The 26,119-nt window shown below is 36.7% G+C and overlaps 2 protein-coding genes across 3 annotated transcripts in view; both read left to right on the forward strand.

The window, feature by feature from the left end:
- Positions 1 to 188: 188 nt before the first annotated feature.
- Positions 189 to 8,666, forward strand: dhx40 (DEAH (Asp-Glu-Ala-His) box polypeptide 40). Its single transcript, XM_079886099.1, has 17 exons — positions 189 to 559; positions 671 to 816; positions 1,878 to 1,997; positions 2,345 to 2,572; positions 2,696 to 2,762; positions 3,914 to 4,045; positions 4,376 to 4,475; positions 4,617 to 4,703; positions 5,200 to 5,382; positions 5,485 to 5,565; positions 5,798 to 5,955; positions 6,889 to 7,003; positions 7,105 to 7,213; positions 7,299 to 7,393; positions 7,471 to 7,540; positions 7,700 to 7,928; positions 8,003 to 8,666. Exons 1-17 carry the CDS (start codon positions 385 to 387, stop codon positions 8,119 to 8,121), a joined length of 2,214 nt encoding a protein of 737 aa, XP_079742225.1. The 5' UTR covers positions 189 to 384; the 3' UTR covers positions 8,122 to 8,666.
- Positions 8,335 to 26,119, forward strand: part of cltcb (clathrin, heavy chain b (Hc)) — a 30,161-nt gene continuing 12,376 nt past the window's right edge. For both annotated transcript variants that reach the window (XM_079886091.1, XM_079886092.1), the window contains exons 1-24: positions 8,335 to 9,515; positions 11,295 to 11,502; positions 14,336 to 14,604; positions 14,724 to 14,885; positions 14,976 to 15,089; positions 15,278 to 15,451; positions 16,977 to 17,174; positions 17,265 to 17,465; positions 18,119 to 18,271; positions 18,389 to 18,511; positions 19,300 to 19,437; positions 19,540 to 19,704; positions 19,876 to 20,056; positions 20,599 to 20,762; positions 20,868 to 20,993; positions 21,095 to 21,237; positions 22,165 to 22,399; positions 22,542 to 22,664; positions 23,067 to 23,212; positions 23,305 to 23,488; positions 23,611 to 23,803; positions 23,918 to 24,075; positions 24,450 to 24,614; positions 24,793 to 24,900. In XM_079886091.1, the coding sequence (XP_079742217.1) occupies positions 9,474 to 9,515; positions 11,295 to 11,502; positions 14,336 to 14,604; positions 14,724 to 14,885; positions 14,976 to 15,089; positions 15,278 to 15,451; positions 16,977 to 17,174; positions 17,265 to 17,465; positions 18,119 to 18,271; positions 18,389 to 18,511; positions 19,300 to 19,437; positions 19,540 to 19,704; positions 19,876 to 20,056; positions 20,599 to 20,762; positions 20,868 to 20,993; positions 21,095 to 21,237; positions 22,165 to 22,399; positions 22,542 to 22,664; positions 23,067 to 23,212; positions 23,305 to 23,488; positions 23,611 to 23,803; positions 23,918 to 24,075; positions 24,450 to 24,614; positions 24,793 to 24,900 (3,873 nt within the window). In that variant the 5' untranslated portion in view covers positions 8,335 to 9,473. The remainder of the gene's footprint in view (positions 9,516 to 11,294; positions 11,503 to 14,335; positions 14,605 to 14,723; positions 14,886 to 14,975; positions 15,090 to 15,277; positions 15,452 to 16,976; positions 17,175 to 17,264; positions 17,466 to 18,118; positions 18,272 to 18,388; positions 18,512 to 19,299; positions 19,438 to 19,539; positions 19,705 to 19,875; positions 20,057 to 20,598; positions 20,763 to 20,867; positions 20,994 to 21,094; positions 21,238 to 22,164; positions 22,400 to 22,541; positions 22,665 to 23,066; positions 23,213 to 23,304; positions 23,489 to 23,610; positions 23,804 to 23,917; positions 24,076 to 24,449; positions 24,615 to 24,792; positions 24,901 to 26,119) is intronic.

A 26,119-nucleotide genomic window follows, 5' to 3' on the forward strand; every position in this document is an offset into this window, starting at 1 on the left:
TCTTATCTATTTTATTTGTCTTTATTTGATATTTTATTGTATTTATTTTGCACATACATAATATGCTGCACTCCATAGATACTGAATTATAAAGATTTATACACATCGTCGATTCGTCGTGGACACACCATTGAAGAACGTCAGTGAACAGAGCGCGCGGCCTTAAGTCATCATCCTGTGCTGAAGGGGGCGCTAATGCGTTTTCTTTAGCTGTGAGTAAGAACAGATATGAGTTCAAACGCTCAACTAACAACTTGTAAACAAGATGAAATAAGGTCTTCTGCGCCATTAATACGGCTTATTAATATTCTTCTGAGCTTTTAAAAATCGTTTCAAGAGCTGAAATAATATTTCGTTGGATAAATAGCACGTGAACGGATAGACATGTCAAAAGCAGAGAAGAGCAGTGAAACGGAGCATCATGAATCAAAAAAGCTGCCTATTTATCAGCAAAAAGACAAACTCATTCAGGCTGTGAAGGAAAATGCCTTCCTGATCGTAACGGGAGAAACTGGCAGTGGAAAAACAACTCAACTCCCTCAGTATTTGTACAAAGCAGGTATGTATGTATGTTAGCTAATGAACTGGAATGGACTGGACGTGCATGTTCGTTCGTTCACTGTGTATTGGATCTATCGTTCCTCTTCAGGATGCCTCTGTTTCTGTTCAGGTCTTTGCAGGAAGGGCAGGATCGGTGTGACTCAGCCCAGGAGGGTTGCAGCCATCACTGTAGCCCAGAGGGTGTCTCATGAATTGGGGGTCAGGCTGGGTGAGGAGGTGGGATACCAAGTCCGCTTTGATGACTGCTCAACACAGGTAGGAGATAACAAACACATGTTATCAGTGTTACCACCACTGTGTGTGTTATATCACACATGTTAACACAATGCAGAAATCTCAAGAATATACACTGCCGTTCAAATGTTTGGAGCCAGTAAGATTTTTTTTTTTTGGTGGAAGAGATACATTTTTTATTCAGCAAGGATTTATTAAATTGTTAAAAAATAATTGTAGAAATATGTATAATGTCACAAAAGATTTCTGTTTCAAATAAGTGCTGTTTCAAATAAGTGCTTCTTTTGAACTTTCTATTCCTAAAATCCTAAAAAAAAAATGTATCACGGTTTCCACACAAATATTAAGCAGCGCAACTGTTTACAACATTCATAAATGTTTCTTGAGCAGCAAATCAGCATTTTAGAATTTATTTCTGAAGGATCATGTGACACAGGAATAAATTACATTCTAATATAAACATTTAATTGTCTAATATTTCCTAATAATATAAAAAAATATTTTTGATCAAATAAATGCTGTTTTGGTGGGCATCGTCTTTCAAGAGCATTAAAAAAGTCAAACTTTCGAACGGTAGTGATAGTGTACATCACGAATATCATTATATTTCACATTGGGATATATATCTTTATTACTGATGCTGTGATTCTTTTAAATTAAAATCTGCATAATGTCAAGGAAGTACAAAAATATATTACAACAGTTCTTTAAAATGATTAAATACGTTCTTTAATAATCTTTTTCACATTGTGGTACTGTCAAAATTAATTTTTTTTTTTTATCGAACAAACATGTTAATTTATTTTATTTGTTTTTATTTTTTGCTAGAAATCAAGATAATGACACATTTGATGATTTTTAGGCAGCAGCTAAATAAAGTAGCTGCTCTTTAAGATAGCAGATATCTTTAAACCAAGAGCAAGTAGTGATAAATGTTTTTCACACAAAGTAAATTGAAATAATATAGTATTTGTATTTGTTAGAGTACATAGTCTTGGTTTGTGAAAATAGCCTCTACCAACAAGGTATGTGTAATTAATTAGTGTCAATTTTAAATGAGTTGGTATTTTTCTTTCTATCAGGACACTGTGGTTAAATACATGACAGATGGCTGTATGCTGAGGGAGATTCTTGCAGACCCCAGTTTAACACAGTATAGCATTGTGATCCTGGATGAAGCCCATGAGAGGAGTCTGAATACAGTATGTGGACTTTATGTGCAAATTGTGCTTTTACATATGAAATTAGTACAATCGTCTGAAGTTTTTTTTTTTTTGTATAGTGCTTTTTTTTTTTTATAGATTCCACTAACAAAAAAAGCACTGCAGTGCTACCATGGTACATTGATTGTGTCAGATTGTTATAACATGGTACTCCAATGTACTTAAAATAATACTATGGCTTTACCATAATACAATATATATATATATATATATATATAAAATAAACCTAGGTAATACTGTGGTACTTTGGTTTTATTGCTAGCTGCAGCTTCATAAAATGCAGAAGATATTTCACTAAATCTTTAATAAAATTGTTTGTTTTTCAGGATGTTTTGCTTGGGTTACTCAAGAAGACCCTGTCAAAAGGGTCCCATGGCCGCAAAACACCCCTCAAAGTGGTGGTGATGTCAGCAACATTAGAAACGGAAAAGCTCAGCTCTTTTTACGGACACTGTCCCGTATTCACGATTCCTGGGCGTACATATCCTGTGAAGGAGAAATTCTGTAATCTGATTGGTCCAAAAGACAAAGATAGTTCTCTCTATGTCAAAGAGGTGTGTTGTGACCATATACATTATTACAAACTTTATTACAAATAGTGTGGTTGTAGGGAAACTTTATGTTTGAGACACTAGAATCTTCACAGACTGTAAATGTGTTCTGTTTGTGATCCATAGGTGGTAAAGGTGGCTTTAGATGTGCACACAAATGAAGCAGCTGGGGATATTTTGGTCTTCCTAACTGGTAAGCTCAGCAGAGATGTACACTATTGTTCAAATGTTTTGGGTTTCTATTTCAAATAAAGGCTGTTTTTTCTAACTTTCTATTCATCAAAGAATCCTGAAAAAAATATATAACACGGTTTCCACAAAAATATTAAGCAGCACAAATGTTTTCAACATGGGTAATAATAAGAAATGTTTCTTGAGCAGAAAATCAACAGATTAAAATGATTTCTGAAGGATCATGTGACACTGAAGACTGGAGTAATGATGCTGAAAATCCAGCTTTGCATCACAGGAATAAATTATATTTTAATATATATTAATTGAAATTTAAATTACATTTAAATATATTTACATAGAGTTAAATGTAAAAATGTAAAAATATTTCACAATATTAGCCTATTGTTTTTACTGTATTTTTGATCAAATAAATGGTGAGCATAAAGGCCCAGATTTACCAGAATTGAAATCAAAGAACTGGTGTGACATTATTTCAAACATAATCATGAAGTTCATTTTGGGTTTGAAACAGCTTGCCTAAGCTAACTCTCCGGAAAAGTTCACTCTGGCTGGTAAAAACATGAACGCACTGGAGTGCTGCTTTATAGTAGAAAATTAAGTCATTCTAATTGAAAAAGATACTGATGCTGTTTTTTTCAAGTTTAATACTATAAAGCTGATTGCTTTTAAACATTCTATTGTATATAGTGAAGTGAATTTACTGGAATGCCAAATTGCAGAGATCGTGCAAACATCCACATCACTATGATAAGATGTTTCTTAACTTCTGTTTTCTTTCACTGCTGTCATTTTTGTTGTGCATTTATTTTGTTGAAAGGAAAGCGCTGTGCACATATTAACATATTCATCTAAACGTCGCCTACATCAGTGTGGGAGGCGTTGGGATGTTCCCGAACAGTTTACCACTGCTCACATATTTTGAATTTCTTTTTATCTCAAAGCGAAGAACGAAAAAGAACTTTGCCATGTATATCGTGCCCTTAAGAGACTTCTTTCAAAAACTTTAACAAAATTTTTAATGGGAGTGTACAGTATTTATTTAAGAGTTTTACAGTAGGTTTGCAGATTTTCAGTGGTTAGAATACCTGTATTTATGATATTTCCAATATTTGTCTTTAGTTTGTAGCTCTGTGCTTGTGTTTTGAACAGGACAGTTTGAAATCGAGAAAGCCTGTGACTTGCTTTTTGAGAAGGCTGAGATCTTAGACTACCGTTACGATGTCCATGACCAAACTGTTGAAGGCCTTCTCATCCTACCTTTGTATGGATCCATGCCAACAGGTTAGCCTGTCTTAAGATTTGTCTCAAAGCCAAAATAGAGGGAAATCTTGTGTATAATCATAAAATTATAAATGCATGTTTTGTTATATATATATATATATATATATATATATATGTATGTATGTATGTATGTATGTATGTATGTGTGTGTGTGTGTGTGTGTGTGTATATATATATCTTATTTATATATATATATATATATATATATATATATATATATCTTATTTATATATATATATATATATATATATATATATATATATATATATATATATATATATATATATATATATATATATATATATAATTAATTGTTTGTTTTTTTTACAGATCAGCAAAGGCAAATATTTCAGCCTGCGCCAAAAGGTGTGAGGAAGTGTGTGGTAGCGACAAATATTGCTGCAACTTCACTCACAATTGATGGAATCAGGTAGAAACAACTCTCACAGTATCACACAAGCATCAGTTACTCAATAATAAAACAGCAGAAATCAAAAATTGCATGATTGTGTTTTGAGGAAATATTGCACTTTTTACAAATTAACATTTCTTTTTTTATGTTGTGTTATAGATATATCGTTGACAGTGGATTTGTGAAACAACTAAACCACAACTCAAGGGTTGGATTGGATATTTTGGAAGTGGTACCAATTTCAAAGTGTGTATCGTGGGAAAAATTCTACAATTTAGATTTTTTATTTATATATATTTTTAATTATCTATAACAGGGATGGGCAACTTCAGTCCTGGGGGGCCAATGTCCTACAGAGTTTAGCTCCAACCCTAATCAAACACACCTGAACAAGCTAATCAAGGTCCTCAGGATTACTAGAAAGTTACAGGCAGGTGATTTTTTCAGGGTTGGAGCTAAACTCTGTAGGACAGTGGCCCTCCAGGACCGAAGTTGCCCATCCCTGATCTATAATATCTTTTATTAGTAGTATAATTTTTTCATTATTTATTTCTATGAATATAACTTTTGATGCTGATATTATGAATGAATGAATGAAATTAATTCATTAATTTCTAAGTGAGTGTGGGTTATGCTACTTGTAAAAAGCTGTTTAGTGGGGTATTGACTAGTTTGTCCAAATAATGAAAAACAGTTCCATTTGGTTCCACTTTTATTCTGTTCTGATAATGTCTCCACACAGAAGCGAGGCTCAGCAGAGAGCGGGCAGGGCTGGACGAACATCTGCAGGAAAATGCTTCAGGATTTACAGTAAAGACTTCTGGGACAAATGCATGCCAGACTACACCATTCCAGAGATTCAACGGACCAGTCTTACATCTGTCATTCTCACACTGAAATGTCTCGGTGTCCATGATGTGATTAGGTAACACCGGGTTGCATTGTTATTTTTGTATAGTTTAATTGGTTTTCTTAGAATTGAAATTAACACTTTTCTTTTCTTTTTTTATTATTATGGTATATTTAGATTTCCTTACCTTGACTGTCCAGAGGAACGGTTTATCCTGACCGCTCTGAAGCAGCTTTATCAGTATGATGCCATTGACAGGTGAAGTGATATTCTCCCACAACCTATTACCTGTTATACAAGTACATTGCAAGAAACCGTTGAGACTCTAGAATATGTCTTCAGCATTTTTCCAGAAGCCCATCCTAACACCAGTACGGCTGATATTCACATTCACATGACATGTCAATAAAGGCACACACTGTTTATTGTTCAATGTGTCAGTTCTGTAATCCGAATTAAATACAATGCTAAAATCAGCTTTTTGTGACAGGAGAGGTCACGTGACCAGACTGGGGCGGTTAATGGTGGAGTTCCCTCTTCCTCCTAATCTTACTCGTGCTCTACTCAAAGCTGCTGCTCTCGGGTGTGAGGACATAATGCTGCCAGTGGCCGCCATGCTGTCAGTAGAGAACATCTTCATTCGACCAGGTAACAGTTCCTGTATGTTATGTCACTTAAAATGTCTGTCACTTAAAATTCATGTTTTAGATTTTGATTTAATCTCCTATAGTGTTTAATCAAAATGTTATATCTCGATCTTCCGGTGAAAACGACAGACTTCTCTCTGGTGACGTATGTAAGACTTCTCCAGTCATTTAGTCCTCTTAAACCCTGCCCCTTTCTTACTATAGACTGCAAGCTCATTTCCGTTTTTGAATGCAACGCCCAGATGTCAAAATCCAATCAACAACCAATGCATAGAACCAAGTTCCCGCCCTAAATTTCTTTTTTTCGCCAATACATTTCACTTTGACGTACGTCACAATACAGAAAAAAGATGTCGCAATTTCTGTTTCATTGTGAGTCATAAGTAGTTATTCCATGTCACATAATCCGGTCACTGAGCACTTATAATGCTATTTTAAAGGCTCCTACAATTGGTTTACATGTATCTGAGACTTAAATTTTCTCATAGTATACATGGCATCATCATCTATTTTCTCACAGTGTCTGAAACTTTCCGATATCTACTCTGCTCTGATTGGTCAGATGGGCCAATCTGTTGTGATTGGTCATCGAGTGTCGAAAACAAATTAACATTAATATCTGAAAAAGCATAGCACTGATACGGACTAATTATTTTCATATTATACCAGAAAACCAATAAATGGCCCATATTAAAATCTACTATTTGTTTAAATAAATGAAAAACGAAAGACAAATGAAATGCTACAAGTGAAATTAGGCATCACAATATTATAATGTATTGTAGGCTAAATATATATATATATAGATTTTCACCGCAAGTTATATGGTAATTCATACTTTTCCCACAATACTAATAATATTTTACAGTAAAATTAAATGTCCTGTCCCATTAAATCTATCACATTAGATAATTTTTTTTATTTTTTTTTTTAGGTAAACCAGAAGGACAAAAAGAAGCAGAGATTCGACACAAAGAGATAGCAGCTTCTGTTGGCAGCTCCAATGATTTCCTCATGCTGCTCTGTGTCTTTGAGAAGTGCAGAGCAAGGTAGACCATGAAGTTTGAACGAATGACTAAATAAATGCAGAACTCTTTATGAAAATCATGTGACATGCTGGTATTCATTCTTATTTTGGTTCTTCTAATAGCGACCATCCATCCGCCTGGTGCAAAGAGCACTGGATCCATTGGCGAGCAGTGAAGTCAGCCTTCAGCGTTGAGACACAGCTGAGCGAGATTCTTCAACGCCTGAAGCAGGTAAATCCGATTTTCTCTCCAACAGTAATTGCTTTTACTTTCATTATTTGAATTCTTACGACTTGTTCTTTGACTGTTTATGTAGCAGAAAGACTTTCCACATGAGACGTTTGAGGGCAGTAGGAATGAACTGCTGCGCCAGTGCCTTTGCCTGGGTTATTTCACCAATGTAGCCAGGCGGTGAGCGCCACACGGTCATTTTATTACATACAATGTATTTATTAAAGCCAGTATTAAAGCTGTTCTGTTTTCCTCAGATCTGTTGGGAAATCATTCTGCACCATGGACGGACATGGGTCCAGCGTTGTTATTCACCCTTCATCATGTGTAAGGAATTAAATCCATCCAAACGTTCATCCAAAAATGAAAATTCTCATTTACTCTTATTTAAAAAGTCATTATTTACTCGCAATCGTGTCATTTCTAAGCTTGTTTACATTTGTGTGTGATTATTTTAACCAAACCACTTTAACTTCTTGCATTCAGCTTTTTGGTCAAGAATTGCAGCTGGACTGGATCATCTTCCATGACGTGTTGGTCACCTCACGGGTGTACGTGAGAACAGTTTGCCCCATCCGTTACGAGTGGGTGAAGGACCTGTTGCCGAAGCTGCATGAAATCGACGTCTATGAGCTGAGCAGTGTCGCAAGGGAAGAAGTAACAGATGAAGAGATGGACCAATGGGAAAAGAAAGCAGCAGCAAAAAGACAAGCAGGTGCGTTTGAAAAGGCTGATCTACATTTTACTTGTCATGTATTTGTTTATATGACTTTTTGTTTGTTTAAATAGAGGCCACAGAGGATGCGGCAAAGAAGCTGGAAAAGAGGAATGATGAAAGCTCAATCACAGAGGCTCGAGCTCGCTACTTGGAGCGAAAACAGCATCGGCTACCAAGAAAGGGTACATGAGAGGATCAAATTTTCACCACAGATTCTGAAGCCGCTGAATACAAATATGAAAGACTTTTTAATCTCAGATTTCAGAACATAATCCTGCCACAGCACTCTGGTCCTGTGGATTTTGATATGGCTTTTCAGTAACAATGTGTAATAAACACATATTTTAAACCTTTTACGTAAATAAATGTTTAAAAAAAAAAAAAAAAAATACTTTTTGATATTGGGTGTTATTTTATTACATCTTTAGAATGCAGACTAAAGATTTTAAAGCACAAAAAAAGAGAATTTTTTGATTCGTCCCAAAGACCCGAATCATTTTAGGTTTCAATTTGTGACATTGAAAGGGGCGTTTCGATGTGACCATGGAGGAAACACTGATCTAAGATATGTTTTAGGTAATATATCAAATCAGATCAGTCAGAAGAAATCAAGTCTGTAGCGAATGGTGTACAGAGAATACTCAACTTTGACAGTTTGCTTTATGTACCAAAAACATTTAGATGTAATATGGTGTTTAAATAAATGATAGAAATTGATATTTTTTCATCATTTGGAATTCAGGTGCAGTTATTTGCGTTTATTGTTCACAATCTTTGGTTTGTTTAGACTACTTTTATGTTATGTTTCCGACTTTAGTGCGTGACTTGTAATAACGTACGACAAAATCGGAGAAATGTGTTTCTCAGGTCAACTTGAAGGCTGTATTGCTTTATTACAGTCAATGGTCACAACCCGCATTTAAAAATTAAATACCTGCGATACTCAGAAAACGATTCAGTGAAGGATTCATTCACTTAATAGATTCATTTAAAAACAACGATTCGTTCACGAACGCACTACTACTAGAGCGCAGCCGGAACTGACGTACCTAAAATATGAAGAACTGAATGATGTGGCAAAAATGAAACGAATTATTTAACATTTACTAGACTAGTCATACTGTCGCTTATAAATCAAATCTAAAATATTAAGTGTCCAACCGCTTACATACAACAAATCAGTGCCTCATTCATCGCCCGCTTGAGTAACAAAATCACTGAAATCGCGAATGTCCTTCCGCCGCAACGTCCGCGCTGCTGCTTCCGGATTGTCATTCTGAGCTGTTTCCGCCGCCATTGCGGGTCTGAGCGAGTCCCATCCGTGCAGAGAGGGGAGAAAAAAAAACATCAACCAGCTGGCGGATTGGCTTGACACGACGAAAACACGACACTTGCATTCTCTGTTTAATATAACCATCAGTCCTGCATTTGATCTGTTTTGAATCGAGGGTGTCAGCGGAGAGGAGGTCGTCGCTCGCTAAAGCTAGGGAGAATTTTTGCGAGGAGTCCGGCCGGGAGGATTGAGAACAGAAAGCCCAAACCATGGCCCAGATCCTTCCTATCCGCTTTCAGGAGCACCTGCAGGTGGGGTTTCACTACAGTTAAACATTAACATTTTAATATTCGGCGGCTCTGCTGTAACAGAGGTGACAGTGCTAGTTAGCTTTAGCGCTAGCTCAATGAATGACCTCCCATCCATTTCAATGGCTGTGTCTCAAAAGCTCGCGAGCTGCTAAGCAACATCTTCGTATCAGATGCTCCTGTGGTTATAAAAATACTGTTTGTTCGAATCAAAAGTTGGAAACCGCAATTGACACCCCGAAAATTCTAATGTTCATATCGAACGAGTTTATATGGTACTCAAAATATGAAAGGCAGGTCACTAGGTTTTTAGACACAGCCTATGCAGGTGTATTCAGTGATCGGTGAAAGGATTAAACCAGCTTTATAAAGCGGCATACATGCTGTGATTTATTTTGTCGGTTGAATACAACGTGACTCGGATTGTCCACATTTACCGCTCAAAAACATTTCTGTTGCATGGCTGTTTATTGACGACAGTTAACCCGAAAATGAAAAATCTTTTCACCCTTAAAAACCCATATATAAAACGTTTGGAGAAAATGACGTAAAATTAGACGTAAATATGGCTGGGTATTGGCCTATTTTTTACAGTCTATGGTATTGGCACAGATTTCCCGAATCGATTCTGATAGTTCAATATCTATTCGTTTGGATATATAAATTAGGTACTCTCCATAGTAAACTGTCCCTTAAATTAAACGAACCTTTCGGATAGTGTATATAGATGGTGTTTATCAATATTGATGTATACATTTAAAGGGTCATTGACAAATAAAGCTTTTAAAAAAAAGGTATTTTAAAATATGTATTGCATATGAACAGAGAGTCATGAACAATGTGTTTAAACAAATCTCAGTTGATAAATAACATTTATAAGTGTTTAATTTTAGGCTGTTTTTTATGTCAGGTGGTACAACCAAATATTTGTATGTATATACTGTACATGGAAAGTGTACCAACCTACTCATACTTGAAATTAGCGGTTTTTACCAGTTTTTGAGAGATATGCAAACCTTTTCACTCTGCTACAAGGATCATTTGGATGATGCATCATCACGTTTACTGTTATTATCTCGTCAATTCATAATAAAAGAGCCATGTTTGCTGTTGTGCCACCCTGACATTTGAATATACAAATTGCGGGACAAAAGTTTTACAATGATCTCAACAGCTTTAAAACTACTGTTATTTATTTAGTTTTTAATTTTTTTAGTTTTCTTAGTCTGTTCAATTTTTCAGACAGTTACGTCACCTGACATTTTGGGGGTTTAACATAACAATACATAAAATAATATGCATTATTTAAATGTACTAAAAATGGATAAAAACTAAATAGGTTTTATACAATGAAGTGAATATAGGTTATGTCATGAATTTATCAAATTATTTAAAAAAAGGAAATAATGCACTAAACATTTGAATGCAATCTCGTGGATATTTGTTGTTTAACTGGCTTGACTCAAGTCATTACAGTGTATCAGGTGCATCTCGGTGGGGGTAAATGATGGGGCTTGTGAGATTGTGCCCATATCTCCTTTTTTATCCCCCCATAAACATTGAAACAAACTTGCAGCAGACACATTTAAGACCTCCAGGCTGTGTATTAAAAATAAAGACAGCATTTTGATGCATTTTAGTACCAAAAAATGCTTTCTAGGTAGGCAGTTCACTAGGTTTTGAGAGACACCCTTCGTTTATAAAGGCTTCCACATCTCATGTATAGTAGACAATACTAGTGCTGTGTCTAATATTGATACATCTTGTCTGTCCACTTTACAGCTCCAGAACCTGGGCATAAACCCAGCAAATATTGGGTTTAGCACCCTTACGATGGAGTCAGATAAGTTCATCTGCATCCGGGAAAAGGTGGGCGAACAGGCCCAGGTTGTGATCATTGACATGAGCGATCCCAACACTCCCATCCGCAGGCCCATCTCTGCAGACAGTGCCATCATGAACCCAGCCAGCAAAGTCATTGCTCTTAAAGGTAAGACACAGGGGGGCTTGAACAGTGGGTGGGACACGTTAAGACATGGATTATTGAAATGTAATGATAATTTTAGGGATGATATAGAAATTTCCATGTGGTACTTTTTCTGCAACCCCCTCCCACCCACTGAATGGATTTGAATGGGTGTTTCTCATTTAGACAGTTTAGTGTAACATAGTGTATGACTTTTGTCTCGTCAAATGACATGGTTATCGTAAAATACCCTCCATATTTCCAACAAATAGGTTCATATTCTCAGCCATCTCTGTCTTGTTACAAATTAAAACTTGTTGTAATTTTTTGGTTAAGAATAGCCTTTAAAATGCTCATTGGAAATGTTTTGCCGTCATAAATGCTTTGTCTGTTCTTGCTTGTTTTTGTTCTTTTTTTTATTTTTTGTTTCTTACTGCTTTCTTATGTTTGCAGACGGTGAGTTCAATTTCATCTATCCTGAGTTGTGGGATTTGAATTGTGAAATGTGGGGCAATCTGAATGCATTTGATGTTGAATGATAGGTTAGCCATATTAGTAGGGGGACGGGATTATGTAACATGCATGTAACTTGGCAAAAGCCTGTTTTCCTCTTGTTTAGTGTAAAATTAAATCTAGTTTGTTGTTGTTAGTTGAAACAATATTCAGCTGAGCCCTTTAATTTTATTTTTGTTTTGGCACTTGTCAGTCTACTGTTAATGCAATGCAAAGGTCTACTATGTCTGTAAAGTGATAGATGTTCAAGGCAACGTTCTAGATATATTTAACTCTGCAAGTCAACTGTAAGAATGAGAAGTGGATTATGACCTTGAAAATAGCAAGATCACAATAAATACTGAATACTGTAAGATTGTCTTATAGTTGGAGTTCTGATTTGTATTTAATTATTATAATGATTTTGGAAATATTGTATTTAGCCAGGCTATAACGTATACACTACTGTTCAAACGTTTGGGGTCAGTACGATTTAAAAAAAAAGAAAGAAATTAACACTTGCATTCAGCAAGAATGCATTAAATTGGTCAAAAGTGACAGTAAAGACACAAAGTTACAAACTATTTCTATTTCAAATAAATGCTGTTTTTATTTATTATTCATCAAAGAATCCTGGAAAAAGTGTCACAATTTCCACAAAAATATTAAGCAGCACAAATAATTTCAACATCGATAATAATAACGTTTCTTGAGCAGCAAATCAGCATATTAGAACGATTTCTGAAGGATCATGTGACACTGAAGACTAGAGTAATGATGCTGAAAATTCTGCTTTAACATCACAGGAATAAATTACATTTTAAAATATATTAAAATAGAAAACAGTTCTTTTAAAATGTATTATATTACAGTATTACTGTTTTTACTGTATTTGTGGTCAAATAAATGCAGCCTTTGTGAATATAAGATACTTTTGAACTGTAGTGTGTGTGTAGATAGATATCCCACTGAGCACAGAAATTTAACTTTAGCTTTGAGTTTATATAATATAGGCATACATTTATTTCACCGTAATGTGTCCCCCCTCATGACATAATTGCTTACCAGGCCATATGTTTAAAAAATAAAATAACTAACAATGGTTCACAAAAATTAGATAAAATATACAGTGACCCCAAAAAATATTTGGACACTTAAAATGTCTAAGGGCCTGTTTAAACCTGCTAGCTTCATGCGTTTCTACTGATCGGATGGCTATCTGATTTGTTAAAACGGTTCCATTTACACTTGGCCACATAAATGTGTCTTCGCAAAACGAATATAAATCCATCTTTAGTTCCCGCGTTACATGCAAATTTAACGGAGTTCACGTCAACGAAAACAACAGATATGCGCTGCATTTTATGTATCATCAGCTAATTTCAAGATCAAAGACCGCAATAGGAGAGAGCGGCATCAGCACTGGTAAGATCATTAAGTCTCACTACTTTTAATGAAGATGATTGTGTGTTGAACATCTGGGACTTACTTTCAGTTTCGTTTGCGTGTCGACTCGCTGAAGACAGTTTCGTCTGGAATGCATCTCAGACCACCTGAAGTAGTTTGAGTGATCCGATTTTAATCCATTTCGGAGTGCGTTTACACCTGGTCTTTTCATGATCGGAAGTGACCAGGTGAAAACATTTTACATTTGACAACCAGAAAGTGTCCACAATACTTTTTGTCTTAATTTTAATTACATCAAATTATTTGTTTTGATTCTATTTTTTCTTTAAAATAAATGTCACTTTGATATGTTAATATTTTTTGCAGTGAGATTGATACATTAAGTGTGGCTTTTAAGTGTCCTAATACATCTTGGGGCCACTGTATCTCGATTAAAAAGTATAATCCAGATCTACAGATTCAGCCAATTGTTGTCCACATTTTAGAAGAGAAAAAACTTTTAAACATGTTTTTACATGTTTAACAAATTTTATTCCCACATACTTGAGGTAAGGTTATGGTTCACGTTATTGCAGATGGGAATAACATTGTGGTTTTGAGTTTTTCCCTTCAAACAATCTGCATTGCATTTTTAGAGTAGAGACAGTTGTTTACTAATTAATAATTGATAAGCGTACTAGGTTTAGAGCATTACTAAAATTGTCAAACTAAGGGCAGATCAAAAACTCGGCTTGATGTTTGTAAATGTTTGCAGTGTTTGTCTTATAGTTGTTCCTTTTGCATCGTAACCGCTTTGTCATGTTTTCCATATTTGTCTTTACTTCACAATTACAATTTAACATCATGTTATTAGCATTAAGCTGGATGTCTGTATGTTGACTAATTTAAATCACACCATTTATGATCTCAAAAAAAATATTGCTGTTTTATTAAAATGACCTCTGTTTCTGAATTTCAGCTGCAAAAACCCTTCAGATTTTCAACATTGAAATGAAGAGCAAGATGAAGGCCCACACCATGACCGAGGATGTTACATTTTGGAAGTGGATATCTCTCAATACCGTAGCACTTGTGACTGACAATGCGGTCTATCACTGGAGTATGGAAGGAGACTCACAGCCCATCAAAGTCTTTGACCGACATTCCAGTTTAGCAGGCTGTCAAATTATTAACTACCGCACTGACGCCAAACAAAAATGGCTACTTTTGATTGGAATTTCAGCTCAGGTAAAATAACGAATATTTTGTGGATTTAAATGGTGTTGTCCATGCGCAGTAACCTGCAATGTCAATGTGGTTGTCGTTTTCCTGCTGAAATGCCTTTTTAAAAAACCTTTTCCTGTCAGCAAAACCGTGTTGTGGGCGCAATGCAACTTTACTCAGTGGACAGAAAGGTGTCGCAGCCAATCGAAGGCCATGCTGCTGGATTTGCTCAGTTTAAAATGGAGGGAAATGCTGAGGAATCCACACTTTTCTGCTTTGCTGTTCGGGGACAAGCTGGAGGAAAGGTCTGGTTGTTCGTCATAATGAACGTCAATGTTGAAGTAACGCTAATTATGTTTTAAATGACACTCTTGTGTTTTTCCACCCCCCCGTAGTTGCACATTATTGAGGTCGGAACACCTCCGACTGGTAATCAACCTTTTCCAAAGAAAGCAGTCGATGTATTTTTCCCTCCAGAGGCTCAGAATGATTTTCCAGTTGCCATGCAGGTATACATATTTTAAAATATTTAATAAATGTATTTTGCACATTTGTCTATTGGGGCAGTTAGGTTAAACCACACAATTTCTATGACCAACAGAACTACAACCTATTTATATACGTGTGTGTGTGTTACAGTAACTCATTTTTAGTATTGGAGACTCACTCGTGTCTTTCCTGTCTTGTCTTCTTCTAGATAAGCTCCAAACATGATGTTGTCTTTCTCATCACCAAATATGGCTACATCCACTTGTACGACCTTGAGACGGGTACCTGCATCTACATGAACAGGATCAGTGGAGAGACCATTTTTGTCACCGCCCCTCATGAAGCCACATCTGGAATAATTGGCGTGAACCGGAAGGGACAGGTACCGACTATTTTATCTGCTGTTGTGGACAGTAAGACAAAAGTGGTGCATTGGCTTTGTTTTTAGCTTTAACATTAAGGGTTGTTCAGTCAGCACATTTGAATGGACCAGCCGAGCTTGTTCCAGACACACACGAGGGGTTTGTTTCCATAGAGTTGTCCCTGGTTTGAGCTGCCTTCTACATGTGCAAACAGACTAGCTTGTGCTCTGTAATCTACTGTAACAGGATGCCATCAGTTGATGAATTATTTTGGAACTCAGACCCAAGTCACATTAAATATGCAGAGAGAGCGTAGAAATGTGATCCCTGCTCATTGTTATTCTTCCGTTTGTTTTCCCCTCCTCATTAGAGAAACCTCCCTGGTCAAACCACAAGACTGTCAGTACAAACTAGGATTGGTTGATATATTGAATATACTGTATATATACAGTATATAGATAGATAAGATGACATGGTTATGGATATGAATTTTGTGTTATCCAAGACTGGAAGATGCAAATATTGTCTAAAAATAGCAAACATATTTTTGTCTATTTGTTGTTTTTTAAATCTACATTACCTATATCACCCTATTCCATCCTAAGCCTTTGTGTGGATGCAGTCCATAATGCGTTAGGATCCTATGAAGGAGTTCCTGTAAATAACAGTGTTTGTTGATGCCTTGACACGTACAGTGAGAGAACAGCATGTGACACTCAGTAGGAGGTAGATATAGACGCTGTAATCCGCTTACCGAGTCTGCGACGTGTTCGCTCGGCTTCGGTCGCTGACCGATGATCGCTTCAGCTCTGTCACAGGCTCTGCTGCAGACTTAAATAAGTGCATAATGGGATACTGGCCCATTCATCTTACCCTGAGGGTCGCTTTAGATGCTTATGGGTCCAGATCAGCATTATTTGGAGCCAATCAGTGCATAATTAAGTGCTTATAAATAGAGATTAGCCAGCCTTAGAACTAATGTGGTAATGCAACAGAGGTTATGGGCTGGTCTTGGCACACAGAGATTTGTGTATCTCAAGAAGCCAAACAAACTTAACAACAAACATTACTGATACAGAAAAGACACGTAATGTACAGAAAGGTAGCTCAGCAATTGCTTGTGGACGGACGTATATTATGGGTGTTCAGTTAATGCATAAATAAGAATGTCATTGATGAAGCCTTTTAAATCATTGTGTTTTATTACAAAAAAAGTTAAACGATCAATTACTTATTCTAAAAATGCTGCTTCTTCCCCAATCACCAATCTTTCGGGTTTTCTCTCTGAAATAAAAACATATTAAAATAGAGAATAAATCATTTTTAAATTGTAATTATATTTCATTATTACTGTTTTAAAAAAAATGTTTAGTACTTTTGATCCAATAGATGCAGCCTTGGCGAGCATAGGAGATTTCTTTCAAAAACATAAAAAAATCACCCCTAAACTTATGGTTGCGTTAATACAAAAATTCTGTTTAATTTGTAGTGTGACTGACACTGCCAGTGTCTGACACATTATGTTTGTCGTCTGCTGTTTATCAGGTACTGTCTGTGTGCGTGGAGGAGGAAAACATCATCCCTTACATCACTAACGTGCTGCAGAACCCTGATCTAGCCCTCAGGATGGCCGTCCGCAACAATCTGGCAGGTGCCGAGGAGCTCTTCGCCCGAAAATTCAACAACCTGTTTGCTAGTGGCAGCTACTCTGAAGCTGCCAAAGTGGCTGCCAATGCGCCAAAGGTACAGCAGACTGCATCACACTACCAGATGCTTCATTAGTCTTTGTCAGGCAAATATTGAGGTTTCTGATTGGCTGTTGGGTTCTTGCAGGGGATCCTGCGCACCCCAGACACCATCCGTCGGTTCCAGAGTGTTCCTGCCCAGCCTGGTCAGACTTCTCCCCTGCTGCAGTACTTTGGGATTCTGCTGGACCAAGGCCAGCTGAACAAGTTTGAGTCGTTGGAGCTTTGCAGGCCCGTCCTGCAGCAAGGCCGCAAACAGCTCCTGGAGAAATGGCTGAAGGAAGACAAGGTACATCCTCCTCTGAAAATAAATATGTAGCAATAATAGATGATCCAAAGTATTTTTAAATACTTTATTGGCATGATAGTTAAACAAGCGGTGTTACCAAAGCATCAATACATCAGAAGCAGACACAAATAAATAACAGACTTTAATGTATCTCTTAAAGTTATAGTTCACCCAAAATTGAAAATTATCTCATAAAGTTCAGACGAACACAATCAGAGTTGTATTAGAAAATATCCTGGCTCTTCCAAAGCTTTATAATGGGAGTGAATAGTGCCCAAGTTTTTGAAGCTCCAAAAAGCGCATCCATCCATCATAAAAGTAATCCATACGGCTCCAGGGTGTTAATAAAGGCCTTCTGAAGTGCAGTGATGGGTTTTTGTAATACCCATATTTAAAACTTTATAAACTATAATCACTGCCTTCTGGCAACGGCCATACTCACGTTCATGAGAGTCGAGTTCCTGACTCATTCTATTCAGGTTCAGTCAGTCTAAGTCCAAATGATTTTTAAAAATCGATATCCTTTTATCACAAACAACCGGAAAGGTCAAGGAAATTAATTTGTCAAACCCCCTGATATCTTTATAACTAATTTCATTTTTGTTTCCCTTTATGATTTTGGAAGACTCACCTGCTGTTTTCGTTTTTTGCAGCTGGAGTGTTCTGAAGAATTGGGTGATTTGGTGAAGTCTGTGGATCCAACTCTCGCTCTTAGTGTTTATCTCAGAGCCAACGTTCCCAACAAAGTGATCCAGTGTTTTGCAGAGACCGGGCAGTTCCAGAAAATTGTACTGTATGCAAAAAAGGTGAATTTAAATGTGTTTCCTGGCAATATATTTTACACTGGTCCATAAACAGCTTTATTTGTGTGAGAGATTTCAGTTTTGAGCTCCGTCCTCTAATGCGTGGCCATCTGTGTGCAGGTTGGCTACACTCCAGACTGGATCTTCCTGTTGAGGAACGTCATGCGGATCAGTCCAGAACAAGGCCTGCAGTTCTCCCAAATGCTCGTTCAAGATGAGGAACCTCTGGCTGACATCACTCAGGTCTAAGAGCATATTATTACATTTCCTCTGATGTATATCTTGTATTTATTTGGTTTTATACAGTTTTTGATTATGACTGGATATAATTATGTAACGTGAAGGAAAAAAAATTATACTTCAAGGCTCCAGACTAACATTTAAGAGCAGTGGCACCAGTGCCATCAAGTATCTACAGATGGTGGCACCAGCACCTAACTTGGTAGCACCTCACATGTAATATTAATAATGTTGCATGTTTAGCATCTCAGAAATGAAAGTAGCTCGAGTTAACAGTAGCTTGAGCTTGAGTTGATAGAAGCAGTAGCTCGAGTTCAATGTGGATTTATTTTCATTAAAAAACACCTGTAACTTAAAATTGGTCTTCCATAGTATCATACATTTGTAGATCATGATAATCACAGGTAAAGCCACGCATGGCACCTCACTACTAAAGTAACTATGGTTTCTATGATATTTATAAAAACAGTACCTAAATGCATTTAGTTTAAAAACAAATGTGCAAAAATGTATATAGCTTTATAAAAAGTACTGTTTTTGTATTCCATTACTACTTTAAAGCATTTAATACATTCTACATTAATAATATAATAAAATTGAATGTGAATATCCCACGTTTCTGGCACAAAACCATGGTTATAGTTAGTGTTACTACAGTAACACCATGGTAAATGTTTGAAAAGCCTTACTGGATCCTTGTGATAGAACAGAAATGGCAGCGCTTATCAATTAGGCAAATTGGTAGTGCAACAATTTCTTTTATTTACTAAAAGATTTTTTTAATCCTACAGATTGTGGATGTGTTTATGGAGTATAACCTGATCCAGCAGTGCACTTCTTTCCTGTTGGATGCCCTGAAGAACAACCGCCCCACCGAGAGTCCTTTGCAGACACGTCTGTTGGAGATGAACTTGATGCATGCCCCACAGGTGCTCACTACAAACAGCAGCAACGCACACCTCGCTTACTTAAATATTTTTGCAAAGCTTTGTATCACAACATGTTTTTTGTCATTATATTTTCTTATTCAGGTGGCAGATGCCATCTTAGGGAACCAGATGTTCACTCACTATGACCGGGCCCATGTAGCTCAGCTGTGCGAGAAGGCAGGTCTTCTGCAGAGAGCTCTGGAGCACTACACTGACCTGTATGACATCAAACGGGCCGTGGTTCACACCCACCTGCTCAACCCAGAGGTTAGGCCTACAGTCTGCTTGAGGTTTTGGACCTGATGCTACTGTATCATTCATTTGGATACATTTCAGTTTTCTAAAACTTTCTGATAAATGATGGTCGTCTGTAACATATCTGGTCCACGTCTGATCATGGTGTTTAATGGTGGGTAATATGTTCTGCTCTGGTTGCAGTGGCTGGTGAACTTCTTTGGCTCTCTGTCTGTGGAGGACTCACTGGAGTGTCTGAGAGCCATGCTATCTGCCAACATCAGGCAGAACCTCCAGATCTGCGTCCAGGTGGCCTCCAAGTATCACGAGCAGCTCTCCACCCAGTCCCTCACAGAGCTTTTTGAGTCCTTCAAGAGCTTTGAGGGTAACAATGCTAAAATCAGTTTCAGTGCATCACAATTGATATGTTCTGAAATTAGGACAGGATAATATACATATGTGTATATTTTGTTATATTTGGATACTTTTATTTATTTTTTAATCAGGTGAGCCATAATTTTATCCAAACAGCTATTTTTGCCAAGTAAACAAATATTTTTTTTACTATAGAGAGAGAGACTATGTACAAAATTGGTTATTAGGGTATTCAAGATTCTTTAATTTATCTGTGTTGTTTTATATTCTGTATTTTATTGTGTGTTCTAATTTCTCCTTGTTTTATTACTTATAAAAAAATATTTTTGATATCAGACATTTATTGGTTATTAGCCATAACATGATGGCTTGTCGGTATCGTTCTGAATTTTAATATCGGTACATCCCTATTTTTACAACATTTAACACGGGCGGAGTGAGTTTTAGTGATGACACCAACAAATCATTGAACAGTTGTTTTAAATTGATTCTTTGAAATGGACAGTTTGAACTGAATTTTGAACTCCGTATGTTCTATCATTAACTCTGCAGGTCTGTTCTACTTCCTGGGCTCCATTGTGAACTTCAGTCAGGATCCAGAGGTTCACTTCAAATACATCCAGGCTGCCTGTAAAACTGGTCAAATCAAAGAAGTGGAGAGAATCTGTAGAGAGAGCAACTGTTACGATCCTGAGCGTGTGAAGAACTTCCTCAAGGTACGACACCTGAAGGGCTCTTGAATTTCTTCTAAGGCTTTTAACAAGCATCTTAATAGTGCATTATGTTATTCAAAACAATAATTTACCTTGTCTTTTAAACAGGAAGCAAAACTAACCGACCAGCTGCCTCTCATCATTGTGTGTGACCGCTTTGACTTTGTCCACGACCTCGTGCTCTACTTGTACCGCAACAACCTGCAGAAGTACATCGAGATCTACGTTCAGAAGGTACTTGAGGCCTGATTATGACAACGATCATCTCAGCTCTCTGTTCCTGTAGCAGTGGGTGTTGATGACTGACTGATTGAGTGATAAACCGTTTTTGTCAGGTGAACCCTAGCCGTTTACCCGTGGTGATTGGAGGGCTGCTGGATGTGGACTGCTCTGAGGACGTCATTAAGAACCTCATTCTGGTGGTCAGAGGGCAGTTCTCCACTGATGAGCTTGTGGCCGAGGTGGAGAAAAGAAACAGGTTCGATACGGGTGCTTTAAGACATCAAGTCACTGTTTAAGGAATTTTTTTTTCAATGTCAATTATGTAGGCAGCAGGGTGGCCAATATAATACAGCTAAATTCATAATGCAGTTTAAATAAATGAAAATATTTTACACAATGCAATTTTTGGAAGTATATATAAAAAAATTGTTCTTGAAAAAAATTATCAGAATTAATTATTTTCAAAAAAAGAAAAAAAAATTATATTATTTGTAATTATTATAAAGTATTATTTTATTCAGAAATCCTTATGCATTAAAACATTCTTTTGGTTAAAAGGGATAGTAAAGACATTTATAATGTTTAAATAAATGTTATTTATTTATCAAAGAAAAAAAAAACAAAAAAAAAACATGGATAATAATAAGAAATGTTTCTTGAGCAGCAAAACAGCATATTAGAATGATTTATGAAGGATCATGTGACACTGAAGACTGGAGCAATGATGCTGAAAATTCAGCTTGGCCATCACAGTAATAAATAATAAATATATTAAAATAGAAAACAGTTATTTTACATCATTTAAATAATACAATTTCACAATATTACTGTTTTTATCAGTAAAATAAAATCACTACAAATAAATGTAGCCTTGCTGATAATAAGAGACTTAAAAAAAACCAAAAAAAAACGCTTTTGAATGTAAGAATACATAAAAAATTTGTAGAAAAACAAATAAATATATATACAATTTAAATGTATAGATATACACTTCTGTAAAGGGCACAATGATCTCCAACTCAAATATTGGCTGATTAATTGTTCTATCACTAATCAAATTGCCATATTAGTCTATAATAGTGGCCAAAACCAAATTGATCTGTGTTTTATATTGTTGGCGTTGGTCGTATTTGGCTGATTTTGGCTGTTGGTCCAAAATTGACTGTTTTGATCTGTATAACAGACTGAAGCTGCTTCTGCCGTGGTTGGAGGCCCGCATTCACGAGGGCTGTGAGGAACCTGCTACCCATAATGCTCTGGCTAAGATTTACATCGACAGCAACAACAACCCTGAGCGCTTCCTCAGAGAAAACCCCTTCTATGACAGCCGTGTGGTGGGCAAGTACTGCGAGAAGAGGGACCCCCATCTGGCCTGTGTGGCTTATGAGAGAGGACAGTGTGACCAAGAGCTCATCCATGTAAGGAACAAAAGCACTTTTGTTTTAGCGTTTGTTGCAGTGGAATATTTTAAGCGATTTTGTTCTGAGCTTGTTATTTGCATATTTAGTTTCTAAAACGGAAGAAAATTGCTATAAATATTTCTTTCTTTTACATTCGTAGGTTTGCAATGAGAACTCGCTCTTCAAGAGTCTGTCCCGATACCTTGTGCGTCGTAAGGACCCCGAGCTGTGGGCTAGTGTGCTTCTGGAAACCAACCCTTACAGGAGACCCCTAATCGATCAGGTGCAAATTAGAAAATGACAGAGAAGTCAACATGAAGCTCTATTCACAACACATTTTATCTCCTTAATGTCACATTTTCTAATAGCATGGGACAAAGTAACAAAATATCCACTGAGAATTGTTTGGATTGTGAAACGTGTGTGTTACACACCAATAATGTAACCAGATGGTTGAAAGGGAGGGGCCCTCTTCCCTCTTGAAATAAGAGGGATTGGTGATCTCATCAGAAAAGGAACATTGTTTCAGCGTGTTTGCAGAAAGACTAGGAATAGCATTGTTAATAAGAAAGAAAATGGGCCCAGTTTTGATTTCAAGTTGACTTTTAAGTACATTTATGTTATAATGGCAAAAAGTGCTTTAAATGTAAAGATTGAACCCAGTTTATCTTCCCACCCACGACAGGTTGTGCAGACTGCACTTTCTGAGACCCAGGACCCCGAGGAAGTCTCTGTTACTGTCAAAGCTTTCATGACTGCTGACCTACCCAATGAACTCATTGAGCTCCTGGAGAAAATCGTCCTGGACAACTCCGTTTTCAGCGAACACCGGTAATTTAATCTGGTAGAAACATTTGAGAGGTGACGGAACATGAAATGATTTAGGGTGTTAAACATTCGCTTTTCCATTATTTGTGTCCCAGGAACCTGCAGAACCTCTTGATTCTGACAGCCATCAAAGCTGACCGCACACGTGTCATGGAGTACATCAACCGCCTCGACAACTATGACGCCCCAGACATCGCTAACATCGCCATTAGCAATGAGCTCTTCGAGGAGGCTTTTGCGATCTTCAGGAAGTTCGATGTGAACACATCAGCAGTGCAGGTACATCTTATCTCTTAAATGTCATCTATGGCCTATCCTACACAAGTACATGAACGTAATTGCATAGAGTCTTACTTTTTGCTTCCTTGTTTCAAATCATTTGTTGTTTTTCTTGACTGTAGGTTCTTATCGAGCACATTGGGAATTTGGACCGGGCCTATGAGTTTGCTGAGCGTTGTAATGAGCCGGCCGTGTGGAGTCAGCTGGCTAAAGCACAGCTGCAAAAGGGGCTGGTGAAAGAGGCCATTGACTCTTACATCAAAGCTGACGATCCCTCAGCCTACATGGAAGTGGGACAAGCTGCAGCCCAAAGCGGTAAGAACCACAAAAAAGTGCCTGCTTCATGACTAAATCCATAACGTTCAAGGTAAGGTGTTTATAAATATGGAAAATGGTCTAGTAGTGAACTAATTGTTGTTTTCTCCTCAGGAAACTGGGAGGATCTGGTCAAGTTTCTACAGATGGCTCGTAAGAAGGCCCGTGAATCTTATGTAGAGACCGAGCTGATCTTTGCCTTGGCCAAGACTAACCGTCTAGCTGAACTGGAGGAGTTTATCAATGGGCCAAACAACGCACACATTCAACAAGTAAGAGTCTCCTACTCTTGTTGAGCTGATGGTTTAGAAATTAATGGGGCCGATTATGCCACCAAAAGTGACACAAATGTCTCTGAAATTCACTCACTCGATGACTCAATAATGAATTCATTTTTGTAATTTGCAATATTTGGGATGTTTTGATATATTCAGCTGTTATTGTAATTATTTAGATATAAAGGCCAAGGGAAAAAAATGAATTCTAATTTAAGTATTCTTCATAAAAGTATGAAAATATAAGGAAAAAAAATAAGCCCTTGGAAATAAGTTAAAAAGTAAATATTGCCCTTAAATAAAAAGTAAATTTCTTGCACTTTTTAAAAAAATGTCTGATTGATAATGCCTTTTGCTCTTTTTCTTTCTAGGTTGGTGACCGATGCTATGATGAGAAGATGTATGACGCAGCTAAACTACTTTATAACAATGTATCTAACTTTGGCCGTCTGGCCTCCACTCTGGTGCATCTTGGGGAGTATCAGGCTGCTGTCGATGGGGCCCGCAAAGCCAACAGCACGAGGACCTGGAAAGAGGTCTGGTTATACATTTTGAGATGATTTCTGGCACTTTCCTACTGTAACAAAGCACATTTTCAGTGGCAGGTTACCTGCTTTGTCTTTGAAAGTTTGAATCCCATTTGCTTTGCTTCTTAATATTCTGTGTTTTAGACATTTGTGATACATTAGTGACAAATATGTTCTCTTCTCGTAGGTTTGCTTTGCCTGTGTTGACGGGAAGGAGTTTCGTCTGGCTCAGATGTGTGGATTACATATTGTCGTTCATGCTGATGAACTTGAGGAGCTCATCAACTACTACCAGGTTAGGCTGAGAATTTGGCTATTTCATTTGGTTTGAGATGAAATATTAACCTGATTCCCACAGTCATGGAAAACCTGGAAATATTCAGGAATGTTCTATTGTGAATATATTTTTTAAATGATAATATTTACTATAATAGTTTTGAATTTCATTTACAAACATAAAACTATAAAGTCTATAGGATTACAAACAAAACAATGTATTAGTATAATAATTGCCATGATGTTTTTTTTTTTTTTAAAACCCTTATCCAGTAAACACAAACAACTTGAAAAACCATGGAAATGAATTTGCCAGGAGGAACATTTTAGTTTTTGCTTTCAGAAGAACCTTGGGCTGGGCAATATGGCCAAAAAATCATATCTCTGTATTTTTTGGCTGAATGGCGATTTACGGTATATATCTCGGTATTTTCTACATTTTTCTATTTGGATAAAAAATAATAATAATCTGTATTTACTTAAAAAATGTTATTTCACATTCTGCCCAATGTTGTTCAACAAACAATGTTTATATTGAAGGCTATGTAAACAAATAGTCAATGTAATCATGATTCATGTGTACAAAAAGGGTTAAAAATCACATTACATTCTAACATTGTAACAACAACATTACAATCTACAAACAAACAAAATTATTATTTTTTAAAGCAGATGTTAAATCCACTGAACTAACAAAAACAGACTAAATGTTAACTGGTAAGAGGAACACACATTCACTCATCTGAGCTTATAGTTACAATATTAGCCTTCATTTGATTACCTCATTACAATAGTCACGAGAGTTACAAGAGTTTTATGTTACTAGTCAAGTCAAGTCATCTTCATTTATATAGCGCTTTTAACAACGTAGATTGTTTCAAAGCAGCTTCACAGAGATAAGCGTATAATTTAAGGTAACAGAGATTGTTTTGGCTTTATAGCAGAGTTAAGTTATTTTCCATCTAAAGTTAGTTTTGATTGATTTGCTTCCGTCGCAATGATCATTTGTTATTAAATTAGGGGCCGCTAAGACGACACCATTCCACACCACACCACTTTAAACGCGAATCTGTGATAAACGCTGATGGCGTTCACATGTGCATTTAGAACGGGTTCTATAGTTATGTGCGTTTGAAAATACGCAGGTTTGGAATTCCCTACAAGCCAAGCCTAAACAAAGTACTTGTCTTTCCTTATAAATTTTGATAAAGAATTTTATTTTATTTTGTTGCTTTGGG

Source organism: Squalius cephalus (assembly GCF_949319135.1).
Source record: "Squalius cephalus genome assembly, chromosome: 11".
In the NCBI taxonomy this organism is placed as follows: domain Eukaryota; kingdom Metazoa; phylum Chordata; class Actinopteri; order Cypriniformes; family Leuciscidae; genus Squalius; species Squalius cephalus.